This window comes from Solea senegalensis, linkage group LG7 (genome assembly GCF_019176455.1).
Source record: "Solea senegalensis isolate Sse05_10M linkage group LG7, IFAPA_SoseM_1, whole genome shotgun sequence".
Classification (NCBI taxonomy): Eukaryota; Metazoa; Chordata; class Actinopteri; order Pleuronectiformes; family Soleidae; genus Solea; species Solea senegalensis.
Window position 1 is genome coordinate 11603290 of NC_058027.1, and position 24816 is coordinate 11628105.

General features: G+C 38.3%; 1 protein-coding gene across 1 annotated transcript in view; it reads right to left on the reverse strand.

The window, feature by feature from the left end:
- LOC122772208 (A disintegrin and metalloproteinase with thrombospondin motifs 7) overlaps positions 1-24816 on the reverse strand; it is a 76181-nt gene that overhangs the window by 44128 nt on the left and 7237 nt on the right. The window contains exons 3-8 of the mRNA XM_044029996.1: positions 17566-17749; positions 16226-16425; positions 13365-13448; positions 12212-12336; positions 10779-10928; positions 6986-7129 (exon numbers count right to left, since the gene is read on the reverse strand). Of these exons, the coding sequence (XP_043885931.1) occupies positions 6986-7129; positions 10779-10928; positions 12212-12336; positions 13365-13448; positions 16226-16425; positions 17566-17749 (887 nt within the window). The remainder of the gene's footprint in view (positions 1-6985; positions 7130-10778; positions 10929-12211; positions 12337-13364; positions 13449-16225; positions 16426-17565; positions 17750-24816) is intronic.

The window sequence follows — 24816 nt, forward strand, 5'->3', positions numbered from 1 at the left end:
TGTATAAGCAATACACATTTCCAAATGTATTTTATAAGTTTATTTTAATACCCAACATAGATTTTTGTTAATTTCTTCCAAATTGAAAATGTCTCCACAGAATAAGTTAAACTAAAGATACAAAAATAGATACAGTTGACCCAGAATGTCAAACTCTTTGTTTAGGATTTAACAATAAAATTATAAATGAAAACGTGAGTAAGATGACCTCACACCGATTACTGAATGGCACCAATTAAAATGTTCTCCATGAGTGCCTCAGGACTGAAAAGCAGCTCAGATGAAAAATCAGGTTCTTCTGCAGCCTTGAAAAAGCTAGATTTCCAGGAAATGTTTACACCATTTCACTCTTTGATGATTCCATGTATCTCAAAACTACTTGACATACCTCACATTGATATTACTCACATTGATATTACTCACATTGATATTAGCAATTAAGTTACATTTCCTTGTCTCTGAGTCCTTGAAGATATTCTCCTGTGGATATTGAAGAGCGCTGTGACAGCATCTAAACCACTCTTCTCTTAACCTTCTGCATTCCACATAAAGTGACACATACAATTCCACATAAATAACACCTACAGACTAAGCGGCTGGATCAGTTGAGGCCTTCCAGTCAAATGAAGTGATACACAATGAAGCCTTTGTCCTGCTGTCAGTCAAAGAGATAAAACAGAGAAAATGGGAAGGGAGAAAATTGCTGGCACTTAGAGCAAATTCGATGGAGAGACTCGTATCAGTTAAGTTTGGGGAACAGTATGATCAGAGAGAGAGAGTGAGAGAGAGAGGGAAAGAGGAAAATAACAGGGACAAACCACCACTGAAGGGGGTGGGTCGTTTACATGATCTCCTTTCCTTTCAGTTGTTATCTGGCCTCAGTCAATGAAAATACTTAAGCATCTTCCATTCGTTTTATTCGCTCTTTTTGTTGACTTAAGCTGTCACTAATGAACTAAGTATAATTCGTAATATCCGTTCATTAAATCTTTCTAGTAACTACTATGTGAATCCTAGCAGTAACAAACTGTTAGACATGAAATAAGACTAGAGTGACCAGATCCCAACAAAGTAAGGTCAAAAGGGTACCCGCTCCCCGGGCGCTACTCAGTGTGTAATTTCCCTAAAGGGATTAATAAAGTATACGATTTTGATTTATAAGTAACAAATTAAAGTATCTGTGACTATGACTTTTTTTTGCAATTGCTTCTGTAGTCTGTTGATCTGTATGACTCTCCTCCACTTAAGAAAATGTCAGAAAAGGCAAAAAAGTCCTTCAGCTGCTTCACCTAATTGTGAGTAGTTTCCCTGTTCTTTTTTCCAGCTGCATCTTCTTTTCTTTGCTGTAGTTTCCACATTTTCTTTCTCAAAATTGGTATAATTTGTGACCGACTCGAACTTTTCCTACAACAAGAGGGAGGCGCCGCCCTGCGTTTGACAGGTTGATTGACAGCTCCACGGTGACAGCTACCCTCCGCTTGTATGGCCATTAGATCAAATGTATACATTTAGATTTATAAAAGCCAAATGCAGAATATCCTCTCAATATGAGGCAGGTATAAGAGTCTTCAGCCAGAGACTCGTAGTCAGAGACTCAAACAATGACAATTCTAATATTGTTAAGTCATAAGCCACGCAAAATAAACTGAGATGTGATAATTCTATGAAAATTAATTCATTTGAAAACTTAAAATACTTCATTAACTGTGTCCAACTCAAAATGAGGTCCTGACAGAGAATGCTTGCTAACGTCACTGGGAGATATTCAAAAAAGGAGATAATACAAGTGTCCTTTGTTTTAAGTTATTCTAGCAGCGTAAATCTCAGGGAGAGCAGAGTTGTTTCATCATCAAATTATCACATTATTCATTCTTGTGAGGAGCAGGAGCCAAACTCCAATTCCAGACATTACACATGTTGAAAAGGATGCCATCCTATCACAAGGCCAACATAGACAAACAACGATTCTCACTCACATTCACACCTATGGTCAGTTTCTTCAGTTAACTCAACCTGACCCCTATCTGCATGCTTTTGTCCTGTGGGAGGAAGCGGGAGTGACCATAGAAAAATGTGCAGCGCTTTTTCGATCACTCTTTCAAAGCCATTCACAAGCACAGTTGTCAGGGCATCTCCACCAATGCCCACCTTAAAGGTCCCCCCCTCCACCTCCCCACCCACCTCAGTGTTGACTCTTTCCATCCATGAGAGGGACGTCAACAAACTCTTCAGGAAACAGAATCCCAGGAAAGCAGCTGGTCCGGATTCTGTCTCCTCATCCAGCTTGAAGCACTGCGCTGATCAGCTGTCTCCAGTGTTCACAGACATTTTCAACACCTCATTGGAGACATGTCACGTGCCAGCCTGCTTCAAGACCTCGACAATAATCCCTGTTCCCAAAAAGCCAAGGACCACAGGACTCAATGACTACAGACCCGTCGCCCTGACCTCTGTTGTTATGAAGTCCTTTGAGCGTCTTGTGCTTTCACACCTGAAAGCCATCACCAACCCCCTCCTGGACCCACTGCAGTTTGCCTACAGAGCCAACAGGTCTGTAGACGATGCAATTAATCTGGCCCTCCACCACATCCTCCAGCACCTGGACTCTGCAGGAACCTACGCCAGGATCCTGTTTGTGGATTTCAGCTCTGCCTTCAACACCATCATCCCGGCTCTGCTCCAGGAGAAGCTCTCCCAGCTGAGCGTGCCTGACTCCATCTGCAGGTGGATCACTGACTTCCTGTCTGACAGGAAGCAGCATGTGAAGCTGGGAAAACATGTCTCCGACTCACAGGTCATCAGCACCGGATCCCCCCAGGGCTGCGTTCTTTCTCCTCTGCTCTTCTCCCTGTACACAAACAGCTGCACCTCCAGTCACCAGTCCGTCAAGCTCCTGAAGTTCGCGGACGACACCACCCTCATCGGACTCATCTCTGATGGTGACGAGTCCGCCTACAGGTGGGAGGTTGACCAGCTGGTCACTTGGTGCAACCAAAACAACCTAGAGCTCAACGCTCTAAAGACAGTGGAGATGGTCGTGGACTTCAGGAAGAACTCAGCCTCACCTGCACCCATCAACCTCTGTGACTCCACAGTTGACACTGTGGATTCCTTTCGCTTCCTGGGAACTATCATCACCCAGGACCTCAAGTGGGAGCTGAACATCAGCTCTCTCATCAAAAAAGCCCAGCAGAGGATGTACTTCCTGCGGCAGCTGAAGAAATTCAACCTGCCAAAGACAATGATGGTGCACTTCTACTCCTCCATCATTGAGTCCATCCTCACCTCCTCCATCACCATCTGGTACGCTGCTGCCACGGCCAAGGACAAGGGCAGACTGCAGCGTGTCATTCGGTCTGCAGAGAAGGTGATCGGCTGCAATCTTCCATCTCTCCAGGACCTGTTCGCCTCCAGAACTCTGAGGCGTGCAGGAAAGATTATGGCTGATCCCTCCCACCCCGGACAGAAACTCTTTGAGTCACTCCCCTCTGGCAGGAGGCTGCGGTCCATCAGGACCAGAACCTCACGCCACAAGAACAGTTTTTTCCCGTCTGCTACTAGCCTTATCAACAAGGCCCGGAGACCCCCCCTGACACTCTGACTCCTCACACTCCTCCTCTGCCTCTACATGTCACATTATCATTACATCCTTTTATGCGTTATATTAACGTCATTACTATTACTTATTACACTTTGCACTGTTACTCACTTCTGCCCAGTCGTACTGCTCTTTACTGCTCTTTACTGCTCTTTCTGTAGTGCTCTTTTTCGTCTTTAAAAACATTTATATACTGTGTATATATACGTTTACTGGTCACTTTTAAAAAATTTTGTATGCTTGTTATGCGCCAATGACACCAGAACAAATTCCTTGTATGTGCAAATCGTACTTGGCAATAAAGCTCTTCTGATTCTGATTCTGATTCTGATGGGGTTAAGTGTCACGCCCCAGGACACATCGGTATGTAGACGAGCAGAGACAGGAATCAAACCCACAACCTTCAAGTTGAAAGGTGATTCACAGAGCTACCTTCATCCTTACAAATATTCTATGAATGGTTTTGTTATTTTGTCTGTCTATACTCATAACCCTGTTAAATGTGCTGCTCGTAAAAAAAGATATTTAATCTGAATGAAGCTTTCCTGGTGAAATAATCATAAAAAATGGTTTTCCTTTATCATCACAACCCTCATTGGCAGCTATCTGTAGGTCTGTCTGTCTGTCCAAATGGTCCACTGTCACATGTAGTATCTCAGTACTATTTAAAGGCTTGCCATGACATTTGGAAGGATTCCTATGACTTATCTCTTATCTAGTCCCTCTCTGTCATTTCCTGTTTTTCCTGCAGTTTCCAACTCCCCTGTTTCTTGTTTTGCCCACAGTTATGCTGTCTTTCTCTGTGTGAGTGTGAATTCTTTCGGTGAATTGGCTCCTCCTCCTCCTGCTGCTATCCATCCGCACACCTGAAACCCATCCACCTATCAACACTCATAAAATTAAACCTCTCAATTGAGCCTCTGGACTTTGGCAGGTCCGGTTGGATATGCCCCTCAACCACATTAGCACACTATGAGCCCCACAACTGGAGATGTTGAAAAACTCTGCTTCCTCAATTTTTGTTTGAAAACTCCAGGACTGTGTTGTAGTACAGTTACCACAGTTACCCACATTAACTTCCTGACTGGTTCTTGAATGAATGAAAATCTCCAGTAAACAGTGAAGAGAGAGAATCAACTTCTGTTTATGTGTTTATGTGCATCCCAACTACCTGGGTGGTCATGTGATAAATATTTTTAGGCCCATTAGTCTGCATGCAGATTGATTTGACCTGAAAATGCCATTTGTAAATGAAAACATAGTATTTCCCTGTGTTGGCCTGTACTCAGTGTCCTGCTGCTCAGCCTGTTGCTTTGCCCAGCTGCCTGTCAGCTACCACTGCCTGCTTTGGCTCAGCTCTACAAAATCTCTCCAACCCAATTGAACCTTTGAACATTGCTTGTATGATGGAAGTCCAAGCTACATTTGTATACACTGTGTCAACCTTTTCAGTTTGTGACAAAAATAAAGAAAGAAAGAAAGAAAGTGGTAATCACAAGCCACAGTAATTATATTCCAACGTAAGTGTGACAAACACTCAAACCAGTGGCCTTTGTTTAGCAAAATCTATCCTCTGTCCTTTTTGTTCATGTGTATTCAAGAAGCTACAACACTGACAAGTGGCTGAACAACCACTAAATGATTTCCAGGTGCTTGTAGCTGGAACACCCAGGGCCACTATGATGAAGTAATTTATTCAGAAAAAAAAAAAAATCAACAAGCTGTTCAACTCCTTAATTATAGTTTCTCTTTATCACACTTTAACATCCACAAGTAAGCGTAATGAGAGTAAAGCAGATGCATGGATTCTGAGTGACCAGATGCAGTACTTAAATAACAGATAAGAAAATAGATTTTAGTCCAAGATGTGTTTGTATAGCCTTGGAAAATATCATATAAAAACATAATATTAAATCAGAGCTTTAAAATATAGTATTGTTACTGCTGTTTGGCTTGTTTCATACTGTTTTAATGTGTCTGAACATTTGTTAAAAGAGAAAAATAAATAAAACAAATTATTATTTTTATTAGTTAACAAGTAAATTATATTATTATGTTATTATTAATATTAACTTTATCTTCTACCAAAAAACTATGGTGGATCCATCCAGTGTATGTAGTTCTGCAGGTTAGTTATGACTTGATTCATTTAAAACGGTGAAATTACACTTAAATGTGAACACCTCTAGAAATGTGTATGACATGATTAACATGATGCTGCATCTGACCTTAAGTCAGGATTTGGATGAAATGTAAACAACAAATCTATCTTAAGAAATGCCTTATGAAACAAAATAAACCTCAATTACTGATTTTAGTAATCAAGTTTTATTATTTCCATAAATCCTTTCTTTAAATGCATTAATACTTGTGTGTGTATGTACAGTATTCAACATACACTGACAGAAAACTGTTAAGTGCACAAACACAAAAATACTATTACATCTCCACTAAGTATTGAAAGATTTTTGTGATCTGCTTCTAGTGTCATTATGACTGTGCAGCACACACGCATGTGCTGGACTAGTCTGCTGTGAACTACTTGGCGGGTATATGATTACATTCATAAGATTTCACATGACTGGCAGATCTATGAGAATATTCCCCAAACCTTCATTTTATATTATTCTATATACATTTTGCATTTATGTATTCACACTATGCCTTTGAGATATGTCATATGGTACCATGCAAGTCTTAGGGCACCATCAGCTTTGTTGTTTTTATGTCTGTAATACTGAAATACAACATGTGCATGTAATGTTCAAGCATGTCGAGAAAAGTAGTGTTTTAACAGTATTAATTAGGGTTCCACTCCAGGTTTAAGAGAGCCAGAGTTGTGCAACTGTTCAAGTGTAGGAGTAGTTTCCACTTCACACTGGACACTTTAACCTTTAGAACCTTTATGTGTTTATAGATCACATATTCAAGCATTTTTGTGATATAAAGTAGCAATAATTGTGTAGACGTCACAAAATAAACCACATTTCTTTTCTTTTTGTTCTTAAAGTGTGATGTACTTCCAAATTTCACAAATTCAACCCGATTTTAAACATTATGAGCACTTTTTGCTCAGGTGTGTTTATATAGTTGAAAGAAAATTTTCATCACATTGCTGAAAAAAAAGGATATAAGACACTCACATTCTTATACCTTCTGCATATAGTGTATGTTTAAACATAGTAATAGAAAAAAGCAGCCAAAATACTCTATGGTCTAAGGGTTCAAACTGGATACAAAACATGTTTCCCTTGTTTTCTGGATGTGTTCCAATGAAGTGACTGAGAGAAATAATTGTACTGTATGGTCACTGTAGCCTTGCTAAAACAACAGACTTTTGCGCAGTACAGTATGTCAGTATGTAATATAGACATGTTTAACACTCACTCTAAGAAGCGGGTGATATACTGGCGACTGCAACGTGACCATCTGGGCAGGGAGGTGCTGTACAAGAGCTGTGGAGACATGACGAAAGGTCGTTTTCCAATGGGTTCACAGTCATTACCGTTGCCATCATGCTGAATCCCAAAGCTGTGACATAAAAGAACATCCCACAGAATGGGCAATTAAAGAGAGTGAGCACCACATGTTACACTTCATAGAAAAGAGACAATTTACTACATCAAGCAAATGGCAATTACTTGTTAAATGCCTATACATTATGTAAATACCAACAAACACTGAATTAATGAGCCACAAAGGGGTCATTGTTACAATTAAAGCCTGATGTAATATTAAGGCGGTCATGTGGATTTCCTGATGTTTCGGAGGTTTCAACATTTCATCAAAAAAATGCTAAAACTTGAAAGGCTGCTTTTCACAATAAAAACACTCAATAATTAGCGAGATGTTTATCCTGGTAGACATACGGCCAAAGCAGAATAACATGAATCTTATCCAAATGGGCTCTAATTGTGAGAATCACCAGTGTTCTTTAAAAAAAAAAAAACTCTGCACAATCGCAATTTTGAATGCTGAGACCTCAGTCTACAAGCGCACCACTGACACTATAGCTCTCCTTACAGGGAAACAGGAGATTTGTATGCACCATGGGCTCCTGTCAGTGCAGCGCCTGTTCATGCACTTAGCATAACAAACACCCTGAACATTTACCCAGGTATATACGCAACAGCCATGCACACATACGGCATTGTGGAGGCTAAGGATCTGTCAATACCTTACCAATTTGAGTCAATACCCAACTGACTGCACCACTATAATCAAGATGAACAAATACAATGAAGCTATCAATCACACAGATTTCCAATTACTAAAGGATCGATGGCGTAAAAGAGATTATGTTTCCTGCTGTGTAGTTCTATAGTTTTATTCAGATTTCAGGACATATAACGTGTTAACAATACTGTAACTGCAATGAAATTAAATACAGAGTGACATTCCATTTCTGTACAGTAAAAAGACATTAAAGACATGAATAATAGTGTACATTAGGGCTGGGTATCGCTACAAATGTCATGCATTTTCAAATATGGTATCAAAAGCATTGAGATGAAACTGTAGTAATGGGGGCAAATTGTCAATATAATCAATTATGATAGACCAAATCATTTTAACTTATCCTATACTAAATTTTCAAGGCTTAATTTAAGCAGCGATTGTTCCGCAATCAACCACATTTCATCTATCTGCTATAAATGTTTACATTCAGAGTCAAGAAAAAGATGAACTAAGTTACCTAAAAAAATTTGAATCCTACCAGCAGAATGAATGGAATGAATAACAACAAAAAAAATGAAGAGATCACAATTGAGCAGAAAATAATGAACATATAATGAACTTGAAATTGTAAGACACACTGTATTGCTAAGCAACTGTAAAGATGCTCTGCTTTAACTTATTTGAGCTACATATAACCTTTTGAAACCACATTATTTATCAAAAGGTAAAGCTGAGATTTTTTTGTTCTCCTTATTGGAACAAAATGTAGCTGTGGATTTAATAAATCCTTGAATCCTGATCCTTAAAGCCTTTCCTGTAACAAAGCAAAGCACACTAGCCATGTCCCATGTTTTCATGATACTACACACAAATGGTTAAAAAATTATGTTTCCAACAGAAGACAGTCTGTTTGTGTTAAGGGTTGCTATTCTAACAAAGCCAGACTACTCTGTGGGGTTCCGCAGGGATCAATTCTGGGACCATTATTATTTCTCATATACATTAATGATTTGTCTATTGTCTCTAATATCCTTTCTCCAATAATGTTTGCAGATGACACAACTCTCGCGCTCTCTCATTCAAATTTCAGTTCACTGATTAAGGATGCTAATGTTGGTTTAACTGCCTACGCTACCTGGTTCAGACTAAATAAATTGTCTTTGAATATAAAAAAAATCTAACTTTATCATTTTCAGTGGCAAAAAATCATATTCTAAGATATATCCAAAATTTCAATTGAGTCTGTTGAGATGCCTCAAGTGTCATCTACAAGATTCCTGGGAATCACTGTTGATGAGAGTTTGAGTTGGAAAGAACAAACTGACTGGGTTAGCAGAAAAATAAATACATTTATTGGTATAATTAGAAGGATCAGTCAGCTTGTCACCAAAAACTGTCTCCATATTCTATATTACAGTTTAATTTATCCCTATCTTTCATTTTGTAATATAGTTTGGGCAAGTACTTTTCCTAGTACTCTCAACAAAATCTTGGTCCTCCAGAAACGTTTTGTTAGAATTGCAACTCGATCAGAATCACACACCCCATCTGCTCCTTTATTTCAAAAACTACAAATTCTTACTATTTTTAACATCAATATTTTTCAAATATGTGTCTTCATGTATAACATACACTCAAGTGAAGGGAATATTCCTGAGCATTTCAAGACATATTTTAAAGCAAATTCACAGGTCCATTCCTACTCAACTCGCCAATCCTCAGATCTTCATCTTCCTAAATTTCCTACTTGCAGAGGTAAATTTTCAATAAGATTTAGGGGTACTAAATTGTGGAATGGCTTTTCCCATCTGGCAAAAAACTGTTCTTCCATAAAATTCTACAAAAGACACTTAAAAGATTATTTAACGGTTGTTTTGTAATTTGCTTTTCTTCATGTGTTGTTGTTCATGTCTCTGTGTTTTATTTTTGATTCACACATGATCAAGGAATCAATAATCTAGGGGTATAAACCAATATTTCCCTCATGGAGACACACACATACATACACACACGCACACACTACACACTCACATTTTTCCTTATATTAATGTTTGTTTTTGTTTTTTTGTTATTATATATAATTTGTGATTATTAGTTTGTTATCACTTTTATATAGTTAGATGATTTTTTTGTATGTTAATTTTGTGTTTCCTTTTAAATATTGTCAAATTTAAACATTATTTAGGTAGAGGCTTCAAATAAGCCCACTAGGCTTTCTGCCTCTTCCTGCACTGCATGTTACTTTGTATTCTTTGTCAATCTTGTATTTTTTCTTTTAAACTGTGCAAAATAAAAACTAAAAAAAACTTAACTAGCCATATAAATTTTCAATTGAGAGGACACTAGTTGTACTTGCTGTAGCTCAGTTGCCAGCATCGTAAACCTGTTAGCTTGGTCACCACTGGTATATTAATTATGGATGGGTTGGCTTGGATGGAATGATGTACGTAGCAGGGATTCACAGCTGCCTGCATCCAGGTTAATCAATTCAAGCAGAGATACTAATGCAATACTAAGATAATGTCAACCTACACTGATCCGCAACAACAATAATACAATAAGCTTAAGCTTAAGCAAGTTTTAATGGACTTACAGCTCAGAGAGACTTACAGCTCAGTTCTTAACACTATATAAAGTGAAAATTATAAATATTATAATGTAAAAATTGTTCTGAACTTTTAATAAGTCTCAATACATTCATGGCTTGACAGTGTCTAAAACAAACTCATTTGTTGTGGCTGATTTGATTTGTTGTGGTGCCTTATTTTGGTGATTGAGCTTTTTCCATCAGCCGCTGTTTCATCTGAATGCCAAATCGCACAGCTCACAGTGCCCAGCAATAATTAGATTGAAGATGAAAAAAACATTTGCCGGTTCAGGCACCATTGCCATTATCGGTTTAGCACCAGTATCGTAAAACAAAGTCAAAAGATACCCAACCCTAATAATGTGCTTATGCTTATATAGACGTGTGTTTTTGTACGTGTGCGATGAACCTTACTTGTGGCCCAGCTCGTGTGCTACAGTGAAGGCCAGTGGGAGGCCCGTGTCCTCACTAATGCTGCAACTGCGATGTGGCTGACACATCCCTGCCACATGGGACAGACCCAGAGTCTCACAAGGCATGTTGATGGCCGCACAGATGTCCTTCCTTCAAAGGCAGAGTGTTGTCAGATAGAAATGTGAAGGTGAATCACAGAGGAGCACAGAAAAACAAAGACCATAATTGATGAGATGACTGAAGACGGATAAAAAAAAATGATGGGAGGTAAAAAAAAAAAGATGGAGGAGAAAAAATGAACCACAGATTTGTATTAATATATGTATTAATCTAAAAGATAACACGTGTAAACCAATTGTTAATTATTAAGGCCCTTGATGTTGCCCAAGACATCAGATCCCAAGAGGACAGCTCAGTTTGTCACTTCAGTCCACACCTGCATTGTCACTTACAGCCACAGAATGCAAATACACATGTATAGGTGTGGAGTTGGAGTGACAGATGGGTTTGCGGTGGAGGTGTGATTACATCAGGGTTCAGCTCTGAGCGCCTTCTTGTTTGCAATGGTGATGGACAGGTTGACGGAAGACGTCAGTCAGGAGGATGTTTTTAGCAGATTGTATTGTAATCTGGAGTGAGAGTAGGGGGACACGTGGACGAGAGCCTGAATATGTAATATATATATAAGTGTATGCACTGCAGAGAAGAGGAATGAAGATTAGAGGGAGCAAGACAGAATACCTGTGTTTAAATGATAGTGAGACAGGTGGTACAGTGAAGATGTAAGGAAAGTGAATGAATTTAAATACCTGGGGTCAGCCTTCTAAAGGAGTGATGTGTGACAGAAAGACAGCAGCAAAAGTGAAAAGGAAGGTCTCCAGGTAGGTAGTGAAACCTGCTATGATGTATGGTTTAGTGAGAGTGCCACAGTGGCCTTTAGGAGGAGGAGATGGAGGTGGCTGAACTAAAGATGCTGAGGTCTTCATTGGGAATGACCAGGATGAACAGGATTAGAAATGGTTGAATGGTTTGGAAATAAAGGTGGTTTCATCACATGCAGAGGAGGGATAGTGATTATAATGGACAAAGGCTGTTGAAGATGGAGCTGCTGTGCGGGAAGAAAAGAGGAAGACCATAGAGAAGGATCATGGATGTTGTGAAGAAGGACTTGAGGGGAATAGGGGTATAGGGTAAGATGGAGGCAGATGATCCACTGTGGTAATCTAAAGGGAGAAGCCGAAAGATTAAGAAGAAGATGGCACATGGTAATGTATGTTCAGATCAGAGTGTATTGTGAATCCAGTCCAACAGACAGGTTGGATGTCACATGTTCTTGAAATCACATCTCTCAGGATGGGTAATAGTGAGTCGGAACAGGTCCTGATGAATCCTGTTCTAAAATAAATAAGAAATGAAGTGATTTTTTTAATTACCTGGTGAGCAGAACTGCTACATCGTGGTGCAGTGGGTGCTCGTCTCCTTTCATGTTGAGTTTCTTTTGCCACTTACAGAAGCTGTTCAAGCTGTTGTCAGCGTGGTGTGTGATTTTTAATTCATCCTATTCACATGTTGAGATAAAAGGATACAGATGTATAATTTACAAATGTAAAAATTGCAGGTTATGCCCCTTTAAATTCAAACATAAAACTGCGGTTGGATCATAGAAATTAGGGCTCAGTTAAATTGCATCATTACTACTTTCAGCTTTTTAGCCCTAAATAAGGTAAATCAGACAAAAATGACATGCTGTGTTTTTGCTTTCGTTCCATCATCAACCCTGTCTGTGAATCAATGCTTTTATTGAGGCCATACTTTATTCACTTTTATATTTTGGATCAATGGACTCAGAAGACATTATACTTCAACTGAATGTCTCAAAACACAAATTGAATCAATTAATTTTGTGGCAAAGAAAAGATATTTAGACTCGTTTTCAGAAGGATCAGTACACACAGGCTGGATTTAGTGGGTCTTCATATCTACACAGGAACCTCTTCCACAAATTTGTAACACTGGCAAAAGACGTCTCTGTAGCAGCCCAGAATAGACACGTCAGTCTTCTTTCAGCTTTGCAATACTGCTTTCATCATTCATATATAATATAAACTCCCGATGGAACGAATAACAAAAAAAAGACATGATTTGTTATTAAGAGTTAGATGAATAGATCTACCACTCTCATACCCGTAAATACTGTATGAAGCCACATCCTGCAGAGATAGCTCAGCTTAGCATGAGCACTCAAACTGGAGGAAATATATACACCAGCAGCAGTTCTATAGATGCTTCATTCGCTGTCTTGTTTTACTTATTTATCATTCTTTTTTTTTTTTTTACTATCTTGTTTTAAAGATACCCCTTCACTGAAGCAGTGAGGGCAACACAAGTGAACAAAGTATAGCTATACATTAGAGTTCAGGGTTTGTGGGTTATATTTTGTGTATTTATGTGTAAATAATAAATCATATTTTTTATTTTTAAAGGCCTATTGTTAATATCCAATAATTGCTATTCAAATTCACATTCTATTCCGCTTTCCAGTGAAAACCAGAGCTTCTGAGCAGCGCACACAAATATTGATTTTACCTCTTCCTGTTCCAGTAGGATTAGTCGAACAACCACAATGTTAATTGCGTTTCCAATACTGGCATCTCTGAACAGACCTGCCACCTGGAAAACAAATAAAATCTTGCATTATTGCCTAGTGGTTGCATGCTTCAGCTCAGCTGACCGATGGTTTCAGTCAATGCAATATAATTCCAGGCTTACATAACGTGTTTGTTGACTTCAGAGAAATGTAATATTCAAGAGACCAAAAGCAATCCAAGCAGTTCATCCTTATGATCTTAGTCTTCTTTACTAAACATATAAAAGAAAACAAATCTACTTCGAAAAAATTATTTTAATATTAATGCATATACTGCAAGAGCATAGAGTAAGTGCATACAAGTTACATCTAAGGCTCACAGGAGAGAATCTATGTTTACTTTCGTTGTTAATGCTCAAATTCTGTGGAATAATGAACTTTTTTCACTGATTGACAGCCAGATATTGCAGTGATCTTCCCTGTCAATGACATGTCAGAAACTCAAATACATCTCAGCATGTAGTCATGGTCAAGGTGAGCTACTGAAGTTCAACCAAAGCATCAAAAAGGGGAGGAAATGAGATTCAAGTGGCTGTGAATTTGGTGTGGAGTTGGAAGAAAAATGCATAAACAAGTGTACTGTATGACAGTGTCGGAACCCAACACACTGTCTTTCTAGTGATCCAGTTCTAGTCTTTTTCTTTTTCTTTATCATCTATTTCTGGCCATTTTGAATGTACAACTAAGTGCACAAAAAAAAATCTAGCAGAAAATGAAGAAATGTTTTATTGTACGGGCAAGATTTTTTTATGCATTCTCGTGTGGTTAAAACATCGCCGTAAGTTTTGTAGCCGAGTCACATGAGTCAGAAACGCTTTGACACAAAAAGGGCTTCATTCATCAAACTCTGTTTATACCTGATATCACTCACAGAGCAGCAGGGTGTATTTTTGCTGCACATCCTAAGCTCATCAGTAAACAAAATGTTTTGATTTCAGATTTAGTTTTACAACAATGTTCTGCCGTCTCCTTTAGCAAGGGTTTATGTTTTGAACAGGATCCATATTTCTTGTAAGCACATTCCTTAAGATTAGGTGCACGTTTTGTGTTTTGATTTATGAAAAGGGTGATAGTCTTCGTTTTCTCTATCTTTCTCTATCCTTGTATGTTTATATTTCAAGAGCTGATATGATACCTGCATGAGACTGATACTCATCAGGTACTCAATCTACAGTTCCCTCTCAAGCCTTAAAATGCCGTAATGTAAGTGCATATTGAATTTTTATTGCATCTTTCATTACAACATGTGCTAAGGATATTTTGCCAGAAATCTTCGTTGTCATTGTATGCGCACATAAAACGTATTTAAAAACAGTCACTTTGGAGCTGTTGATAAAAATATATGAAACATAAAACACACAGCTCAAAGGACGGAGACAAAAACATGTAAAAATTACACCAAGCGAGACAGCCAAGCGCCACTGCACGCCTACACACCGCAATCATGAAAAAGATCTTCCTTTTTTCCAACACACATCAATAAACATATGAGAGGAAATGCAATCATTTACAATGTGACAGGAAGTTGTTTTATTTTCTGTGGAGATCTCTCCTGGCTTCCTACATGTTTGTAAATCATACCAGTGGCTGTGCTAACCACAACACAGAAGCAAATATGAAGCTTTTGTAAGATGACAACATCAAAACAGCTTCTGTGACAGGACAATGGGGCAGCTGGTGGGTGAGGAAGACGATATGATTTGTAATTGTTCAAACATGTGCAAGAGGTCGTTTCCCTTACTGCTCTTCGCAAAGCGGAACTGTTTGGTAGTTCAAAGATGGAGTATAAAGGTCCCAGAAAAGAACCATGAGAGGATGTGGGAAATAATGGCTGCTTCCTCTGTGTATTATTATCTGTTAAGTCAGTTAATCCGTGGGTTTCTCGGTCAGTGAATTCCTTTTCCTGATATTCTGTCCCCTCATAGCACTCCCAGGAGCTGTATTTTCCATAACAGACACAGAATATGACCACTTAACTCCTAACTCCTAGGATATATTGTATTTTACACATACTGATTTATGTTTACTGTCATTTTCAAGTATCACATGCAAAACAAAAAAATCTGGTCTTAAAGAGTATCATGAAAACATTTGATTAGACATCCTGTGACTCCTCAGTCAAAACATCTTGATGTTCTATTACTTTTTATTATTATTATTGATGTTTTTATGGTAGTTTCAATCAAGTAAACTCTGTAATTTTCCCTATAACTCTACAATTTAAATCAAATTAAATCTTACGATAATAACTGCAAGTTAGGTCATCACATTTTGTAAAGGACAATGCTTTCTTAAATCATGTGCCAGGAACAACTAAATTATTAGATACCGTCACATGCAAATGATCATTAGCTCATAAACCTTTGCATTCACCAGCATGTGCATCCGTTTTTAATGCCTCCTTAAACTTTTATTGCATTTAAACTTACTTCAATGTGCCCATGTGAATGGGCATCTCAGTTTGTTAATTTATTATTAATTTATTTGTGATCCAACATATGCGATGGAGATGTCATCTTTGTGTATCTCTTCAGAATCGGGCTTGTGAGATACAGGTGAGACTGTGTCAACAGGATGTGGATGAAATCAGTGTTTTGCTGCCATTCAAGTCGTTCTCTCACATGAGCCTCTCTGAAAGCAAAACATTTGTCTCCACATGTCTATATATATTTTAATTAAGCAAACAAGACCGAACACGAGTTTTTTAACCAGCCAGAACCAGGCTCAGTGTTCCCTCCTGCCCTCATTCTTAATGCAAAACTAACTGCCAGTGTGTGTACTCATGTATGCAAATACTTACAATGTTCATGACAGTGAGGACGTAGCTTTCCACAGCTTTGCTCCCATGATACTCCACCATTTTATGATCTGCCACTACCAGCGTTTCCACCCACTTTTCCTTGCTGACTGAGCGTTGATGAATTCTCCTCCTCCTCCTCTGCTGGCGGCGCTCCCAGCGGTCCCGCTGTCTCTCACTGTCTTCACTACTTTGAGGAGAATCTGGAGATGGGATTTTGAAATGGAGCTTTAAAACTTACCGAGGCACAGTGTGTGTTTACAAAGCACCTTAGATACGGCTTTCGACTTTTTCCATATAATCTTGACTGTTCATTCCTATTTTTCTTGGTTTGAGGCCTAAACAGACACGCAGTCCCTCTGACTTTATTTTTCTTCTTCTCCTTATCAAAATATTAAGCAGATCAAGTAGATGTTATTAAACCTTAGAACACAGGATTTTGGCTGCTTTTTTCCATTACTATGGTTTAAAAATACAGTATATACAGGGGGTATAAGAATGTGCAATATAAAGTGTCTTATATCCTTCTTTTCAGCAGGCAATCTGATGAAAAAATATATAAACACACCTGAGCAAATAGTACTAAAAATGTTTGAAATCTGATTAAATGTGTGAGATTTGGAAATATGTCACAGTTCAAATTTCAGTTGGCTCGTTTTTATGAGGAAAAAGAAAAGAAAAACAGTCTATTTTGTGACTTCTGCACAATTATTGCTACTTTATATCATTAATAAAAATGTGATATAAAACATTTGACTCAACAACACATAAGAAGGATGTCCATATAAGGAGTTTGGTATTATTCCCACGCCAATTTACCATGGGTGCACCGGTGGCACATATCCGTGCTGCATGAGCACTAAGGGCTAGAAATGTACTTTTAAACCTTGTTTTTTGAACATGTTTAAACATTCCATTCACCTCAGTAGTTGGACACATGAATGACAACACCCTACGTGAAATGCATTACACATGTCAATTAGCCACATACCACTGCACTGACCTCAGATGGAAACTGGTTCACATCGCAAAATGCATTCAAGTTCTAGATAAAGATATATTCTCACTCTAAAAGCACATCTCAATGATCACCATGAGATGCTCAGATTTATTTAATGTTCATCAAAGCAAATTTAATGGGCTACTAAATTTCAGTGCTTTTACAGTTCTGACCTTTGTAGATCAGAAGGAGACGGACTCACACTCACGAGAGTGTCACGAACATTTTAATCAGCCATGAGCCATACTGATTCAGACACACACACACCATTCATTTAGACAGCCTAAACAAAGCATAAGAAGAAGTGTGTGTGTGTGTGTGTGTGTGTGTGTGTGACTTTTACTTTTAAGGCCACAGGTACCACTGAGAGCTTGTTTCCCTGAGATCGGCTGTATGACTGGACTCCAGGAGGGAGGAGACACATGGCGTTTGTAGATGGCATGAGCTTGTGGTGCTGAGCTCTTTTTGCTCAATTTCTCCAGAGGCTGAATAAAAAACTCTTCATCCGACAACCTGAACAGCCCCGTCTAAAAAAAAAGAGAAGAAAAAAGTAAATCAATATCCATTAAATTTTAATTAGGGTCAACATGGAGGAGTAATTCTCATATCGATCTACTAAACAAAAACTACATTTTTCTCAGGCATCTTTGAGGAAAAGTTTCTTCAATTTTGTGTATGCAAGGAGAAAGCACAAGTTCACATTTTCACTGTATTGTGATGTATTTTGATTAGTTAAAGTTCAGTTAATCATTTTTACTCTGAGCTAAATGTTAAATCTTGTAAAAAGTCGACATCCAATCTCTTCAAATTAATAAAGTCTGGTGACGGAATCGCATATATAAAATAAAAGCAAGGAAATGAGAAAATTATTTTAAAATGCACATGTATTCATAATAGGGCTGCACAATATACCAAAAATCTATCATGATTACAATATTAACACACACAATTTACAAATCTAATAATATATATATACATGTAAGACCTGCTTGAATTGCAATAGTTAAGCAAATAAGATTTCATTTTCATTTTCTTGTGTCTGCATAGGCTACTCATTTCCTGGGATCTATTTTACTAGTAAAATATAAAGACATTTGCACCTTGCTTTATAGTTTGCAGCTAATTTCTCTCCCTCAGAGTCACTGAGTAAAGCTGTGACAGAAAGGCTGGTGATATTATGTCAAGACATTCAGGTGGCAGGTGACACACTTCGGAAAAACCTGAACATGTGCGTGGGGCAACATTATTAAAGCAGATGTTTCCATAAATATCCACAGCAGTGTATAATTAAAGCAGTTAACATGCATGCTCTGTGGCTTTAATTAAAAAACAAAAAAAACTGAGCAGACCCAGTTGATTCAACATTTTCTCAAGATGGTAAGAGGGGCTCACAGATGTTGTGGCACAGATGTCAGGAGCCCAAAACTGTTGCTGAACGGGATAGTTTTTTTTTTAATAGCAGCATCGATTAAAGTGGCATCTGCATACGGAGCAGACGTCACTAAACCGGGTCAGATCTGTGATTGACAAGAGCGTGTTGGATTACAGTGATGCTTGTGCAAGTGTGCTAAACGACAACAACACTTCCTCAGGTGAATGGGATGTGTGATCAGACACAGTTTTCCCAGAGAAAAATAATTCAGAGGGGTTGCACTTCACAGCAATCGACTGCATGTTTTAGACGTCACTACATTTTAGTGAGAGGTTGGTCGTACAAAAAGAAGCACTGGTCTACAGAGACAATGGGGAAAAAAATCCACTAATCCACTAACCTCTCACCAGATCTTGGCCAAAATGTTCACCTACTGTCCAAACAAGATTATATGCTGATATGAAAAGGACGGCTCTGTCCATTCCCTCTATCAAAATGTTAAACAACGCAACATCTTTTAAAAGAATGGTCTTTCTACCAGTACAGCTCACCAGACTTGTACAATCAATGCCAAAGAACAATGTACACCCAGATGAAGATATATGAAGATATAACTAAGACACTTAACTAAGGTTTTCAAACTTAACAGTTTGAATGAGGCAGTGTCAAGTGCTGGCAACGTGCAGTGTGGATGCATCTGATCCAAATGTTCAACTTTCCAAGGGAGAGTGAAAGCACCGGGCCAATCAAGTGACCACATTACACAAAAATTCCAGCACATGCACTCGCTTATCAAGTCATGTTTAGGAGTTTATCTCAACCACTACACCATCCAAACGGACCTCTCTGGCAAGAGAGCTTGTTTTTACTTGAACGAAACACACACAACAATTAAATAAGCTTTACTTAACTCAGGGATCATGTAACATGACAATGAAACACTTGGGCTTTCTATATTCTGTTACATCAAAACATTTACTATTTTATTGTTGAACTCCAAAAGGACAAAAACTATTCTTTAAAATACAGCCATATGAATACAACAGGGAGGTGTATTCATTTGATATTTATGACAGAGCAATTAGCATTGTGTACATTTTGTAATCTAGATTGCACATTAATTCGATTAAAATCACTCGAACAGCCTCTAAATACTGAACATCCTCACAAGAAGGAGCCACTGTCCCACGAGAATGTCAGCCATCTCTGAAAAGTTAATTATTTGCATAATGCTGTGTACACTTGAAATGCAATGACAGCACTAATGACAACAACTGAAATTCAATACAGTGTAATTCATAGATTTAAAAAAAAATGTATTCCATTTCTCATTAACAACCTGTTCAAACGTCTGAGACCATGTGGGATGTCCCCACATGCAGCCACAGTCTAAGTTATGCCTCTTTGTAGCACATTGTGCGAACACACACAACAAGTGTTTTGAGCTACAGGCAAATGAGTTTCACATCACAGTAAATTATCAAAAAGCTCTTCTTGGTGTTTGGGTTGATATCGCTGTGCTTTTTGCGCTATATCAGCTGAGATTGGCTCTAGCCCCCTCATATCCCTCATGTGGATAAAGTGGGAGAAAATGGATGGATGAATACTATAGATAATTGGACAGTCACTGGGAGAGTGCATAGCTCTGCCGACACAACATCTCACTATATCTGAGAAAGAGAAAAAACACCCTGAAAAAAGAATGCGTACCATGGATAAAAGCTTATGTTCAACAGCATGTGATGAATTTTCATTGAACGTCCTTGTGGAGTTGACAGCATACAGCAGTGCTGTGAGGTAGGGCTTCCATTTGAAGATCTTGGCACAAGTGTCACACTGATCATGTTCAATCACACATCTGTCTCCAGTGCTCACATCTCACTTTCCACCTGTTCCCATGTACATCATAATTGTTTTTTAGCCTGAGGATGCAGATGGCTGAGGTAGTAATGTGTTAGTATATGTGTGAAAGAGGGAGAGAAGGGCTTCACCGATATGCTGCATACAATGAAAAATGTTACTCGTGCCTATGTAAAACTATGGGAAACACTGGAAGACAAAATCAACTTTTGGGACGTCTTTAGTGCATCTTTGAGGTGTGTTCACACTGGGTGTAGTGAATTCCATTCTTTTAATTCGCTCTTGTGATGATTGAGAGCAACAGACACTACAAATAAATATGTCCATTTATTAGCTCCTTGGATGGATTCACAAAATGGTGTCATAATAGATATACTGAAAATAAACTAAGGACTGCAAATCAAACAGGATGGTCTGCTGCAAATCAAACAAGGTCTAAAGACTGCATGCTTAACTACACCACAACACTGCCCTACAGATCTGGGCCTTCATCACACAGCTATTTCAAATAAATAATGGAATGAAACAAACAAAGAAATTGGTTCCTACACTAGGAGCCAACTCTTACCAATTGATTACTAAAATATCCAACTTTGACAGTTTATCAGATTTGAGCATTTTATATATATCCCATTGTACTTATGAACCAAACAGCTAATTGATGAATGAAATCAAATCAACAACATATCAATTGATTATGAAAATAACTGTTATTTGCAGCCCTAATTCACATCCATGCTTAATGCTATCACTTGTTATCAGATAAAGAGAGAGACCTGGCCAAGATGGCAGCACCAGTTCACTTAAAATTTGCAAAACAAAACAATTCAGAAAACAACCATCACAACACAAACAAACAAGTCACTAATTAAAACTCAATTAGAGCAGCTACATCCACCGAGAAAACACATTTCTCTGTCCCTTAAAATTGATTTCAATTCCACCAGGGTGATCAGTTCAGACATTTTTTTTTTCCCCAATTTCAGCACTTTTGGGATCAGCATCAGAGGAGTACTTTGAGAATGAAGACCAAAGTGAGTTTGATTACGAACCAAAAGTTCACAGAGGCACAAAATTGTGTCATCGGCATAAAAATCAAAAGAAGTATTTCAAATATATAGATCACACAAATTGTTTACATACTGTACAACGAGAACAGCAGCGGTCCCAATATTGAGCCCTGGGGCACACCAACAGAAGAGGAAGATCCACCAACCTGGACAGATTGTGATCAGCATGTTCAGACAGACCACAGTTAGAGTATAAAGCCTATAAAGCCAGCTCAAATCCTTTTCTCACACAACCTCCCGGTTCCAATCTGTCCTTCACACCTAACCAGGTGAGAAAAGAGCTCAAGAAGATAAGGCGAAGAAGGCTGCAAGTCCTGACGGCATCAGCTCCAGGCTCCTCAAATCCCACTCGGTTCAGCTGTGCGGGTTTATGAGGGATCATCTTTAACATGAACCAGAAACTGGGGAAAGTACCACACATATGGAAGACCTTGTTTGTGGTACTGGTGCCAAAATTACCACACCCCAAAGATCTCAACAGTTACAGCCTCCAGATATATGTGGGGAACACTAAGGAACTGGTGGGGGAATTCCACAGGAGACAACACTCTCTTCCAACACCCATGAACATCCAGATACTGGACATTGAGATAGTAACATCTTACAAATACCTGTGTGTTCAGATAAACAATAAACTGGACTAGTCTGATCATGCTGCTGCACTTTACAGGAAGCAGAAAGCACAGAGACTAAGGTCTTTTGAAGTGCAGGGAGAACTCCTTAAGACCTTCTATGACTCAGGAGTGGCATCAGCCATCTTTTTTGGAGTGGTCTGCTGGGGCAGTAGCATCTCAGCTGCAGACAGGAAGAGGAGTGGAGGTGGTGGGAGAGAGGAGAAAGACTACCAAGCTATCATCTCTGATGGACAATCTCTCCCACCCCCTGCAGGACACCATCACAGCACTGGGCAGCGTTATCGCAGGTCGTTCCTCCCTGCAGCTGTTAGACTGTACAACAAGCACAGCTCTCAGTAGACCACACATAACCAGGCTACTCAATCCTCCCTACCCCTATGTGCAATGTACTGTACATTTACACAAGGGCAATATACCCATATCATTTCCCATTTTTTTTTATCTTTGATTATAATGAAAATATCTAGCCCATACAGTAAATATTTTGAAATGGTCTGCAATGTACATTATACATTCTATTTTAACCTTTTTTAAAGTCTTAGTGTTAATATCTTTATATATTGTACTTGTTTTGGTAATGCATGTTTATTATTATTATCTTTATCTTTACTGTCTTTGCTGCTGTAACAATGTAAATGTATGCACTGCAGGACTAATAAAGGACTATATTATCTTATCTTACCTTTTTGCCAAGATCTACTGTGTCAAAAGCTTTGGACAAGTCTATAAAAAGTGCTGCACACTACTTCTTGCAATCCAGTGTCTCGATAATGTAATTTACAATTTTAACAGTTGCTGTTACTGTATTGTGTCTCTTCCTGACACCAGACTGATACTACAAAAAGTATTTCAGTTGTTCACTTGCAAATTTGAACATTTACTAAAACACACAACTTAGAAATTGACCTGTAGTTATTAACAACTGAGGGATCCCGCGTCCTTTCAGCAAAGGAAAGACAATGGCAGAGTTCCAAATACCAGGGATATGAGTTAAAGGGTATAATCATAAATCAGCAGCAATTGTTGCTAAAACCAAGTCTGTATAACACGACAAGACATGGAGAAATGGACCAAAAAGAAAGAGAAGCACAGTTACCTACCCAAACATTTACAAACACGCTTTGCAAATGTTTTGTGGGAAGTTTTAGTTATTGACATTGTACATACCAATGTAACTTGTTTGTATACAATAATAATAATAATAATAAAAGGCACAGAATGCAGCTGCAGACACAACTAAGATATTATGTTTTATCAAAAGAAATAGTTTGCAGGATGTGATCTATGAGAGTGAATCTGAATATAATGCCATTTTCAGAAAACAATACAGTCATTAAAACTTCTATAAGTGAAAAGGCTTCATGGGATGTTCAAAAAAACAATGTCAGGGTCACATGAGCAGATACAATTAACGAGAATTCAACACTGTACTGTATAAATTAGGTTTGAAGCAGGGCTTTGTCTAGAATCCCACTCTGACAGCTGCAAAGAAAAACATGACAGCACAGTGGGAAGTGAGAAAGCAGGAGTCAAAGGTAGATAAACCTATTATTAAGAGCGCGGGGATGATGATAACGGTGGCGTGAAAGGCGTTTCTTTGGCGCATGCAATGATATAGTTAAATATTTATTCTTTCAACACTCATTTTCTTATGATGGGTGCCTTAATGTGACTGTGACTGTGACTGTGACAGTAAAAATTGCTAAAGTTCATGCATTAATAAAATGCATTCTTAGGCTTTCCACACAGAGAAGCTTGCCTCGCATCGTCACATGCAGCCAAAATCTACAGGACGTTCACAGTGCTCTAGACACAGCATGAACAAAACACAACACAATCTCACTATACATATGTATGTATGTATGTGTATATATATATATATATATATATATGTATACACACAACCACATAATGCTGTTTTCCAGAGTTAATAGCATCACAACCCTGTTGTGAAGAAGAGCAGAATTCACCCTTGGGGAAAAAAGAGAATTGACAGCTTTCTTTTTTTTACCTCATATAGATGATGGTGATTTTTGATGGAAATCACAGCCAGATTGGACCTGCAAGTGAGTGGAGTCCAGCATACAAAGTACATAATGTTTGTCGACTTGAAGCAAAACAAAAAGGAAATAAGTACTGAAAATCAGTGGCACTGTATAGACCTCAGCCTTTCTGTGCAGAGACTCCATTGCTGTGTAACTATAGTCAGTTGGACCTCATGTAACAACAAAAACTCTGACAGAACATAATACAGAAACTCCAGGTGTCACAGGGGAGTGTAGACGGTGTATACTTTCATTTATCTTTTATCTATCGTGAAATTATAACTTATACGCTCTTTTTATTAAATCACATTTTAAAATGATTAATTAATCTGAACTCAAACTGATCTGGTTTAAAGCAGTTTTATTTTATTTTGCAGTACTGGTGGCTTCAATAAGAAGCTATAGCGAGACTAGAGTTGTTCAGACATGAATCAGAGTTACATACAATAATTATGTTGTGATTATAAGTTTATGAGTTCAGTTAGAATGCAGCAGTAGACACAGTGAATAACAAGCTGTTCTGCAGTGACAGAAAATAGTTTAAAATATGAAGCATCCAGCTGGAGCCAACCATCTCCGATGATTTTTACTTCCAAAGAAATGACTTCTCCT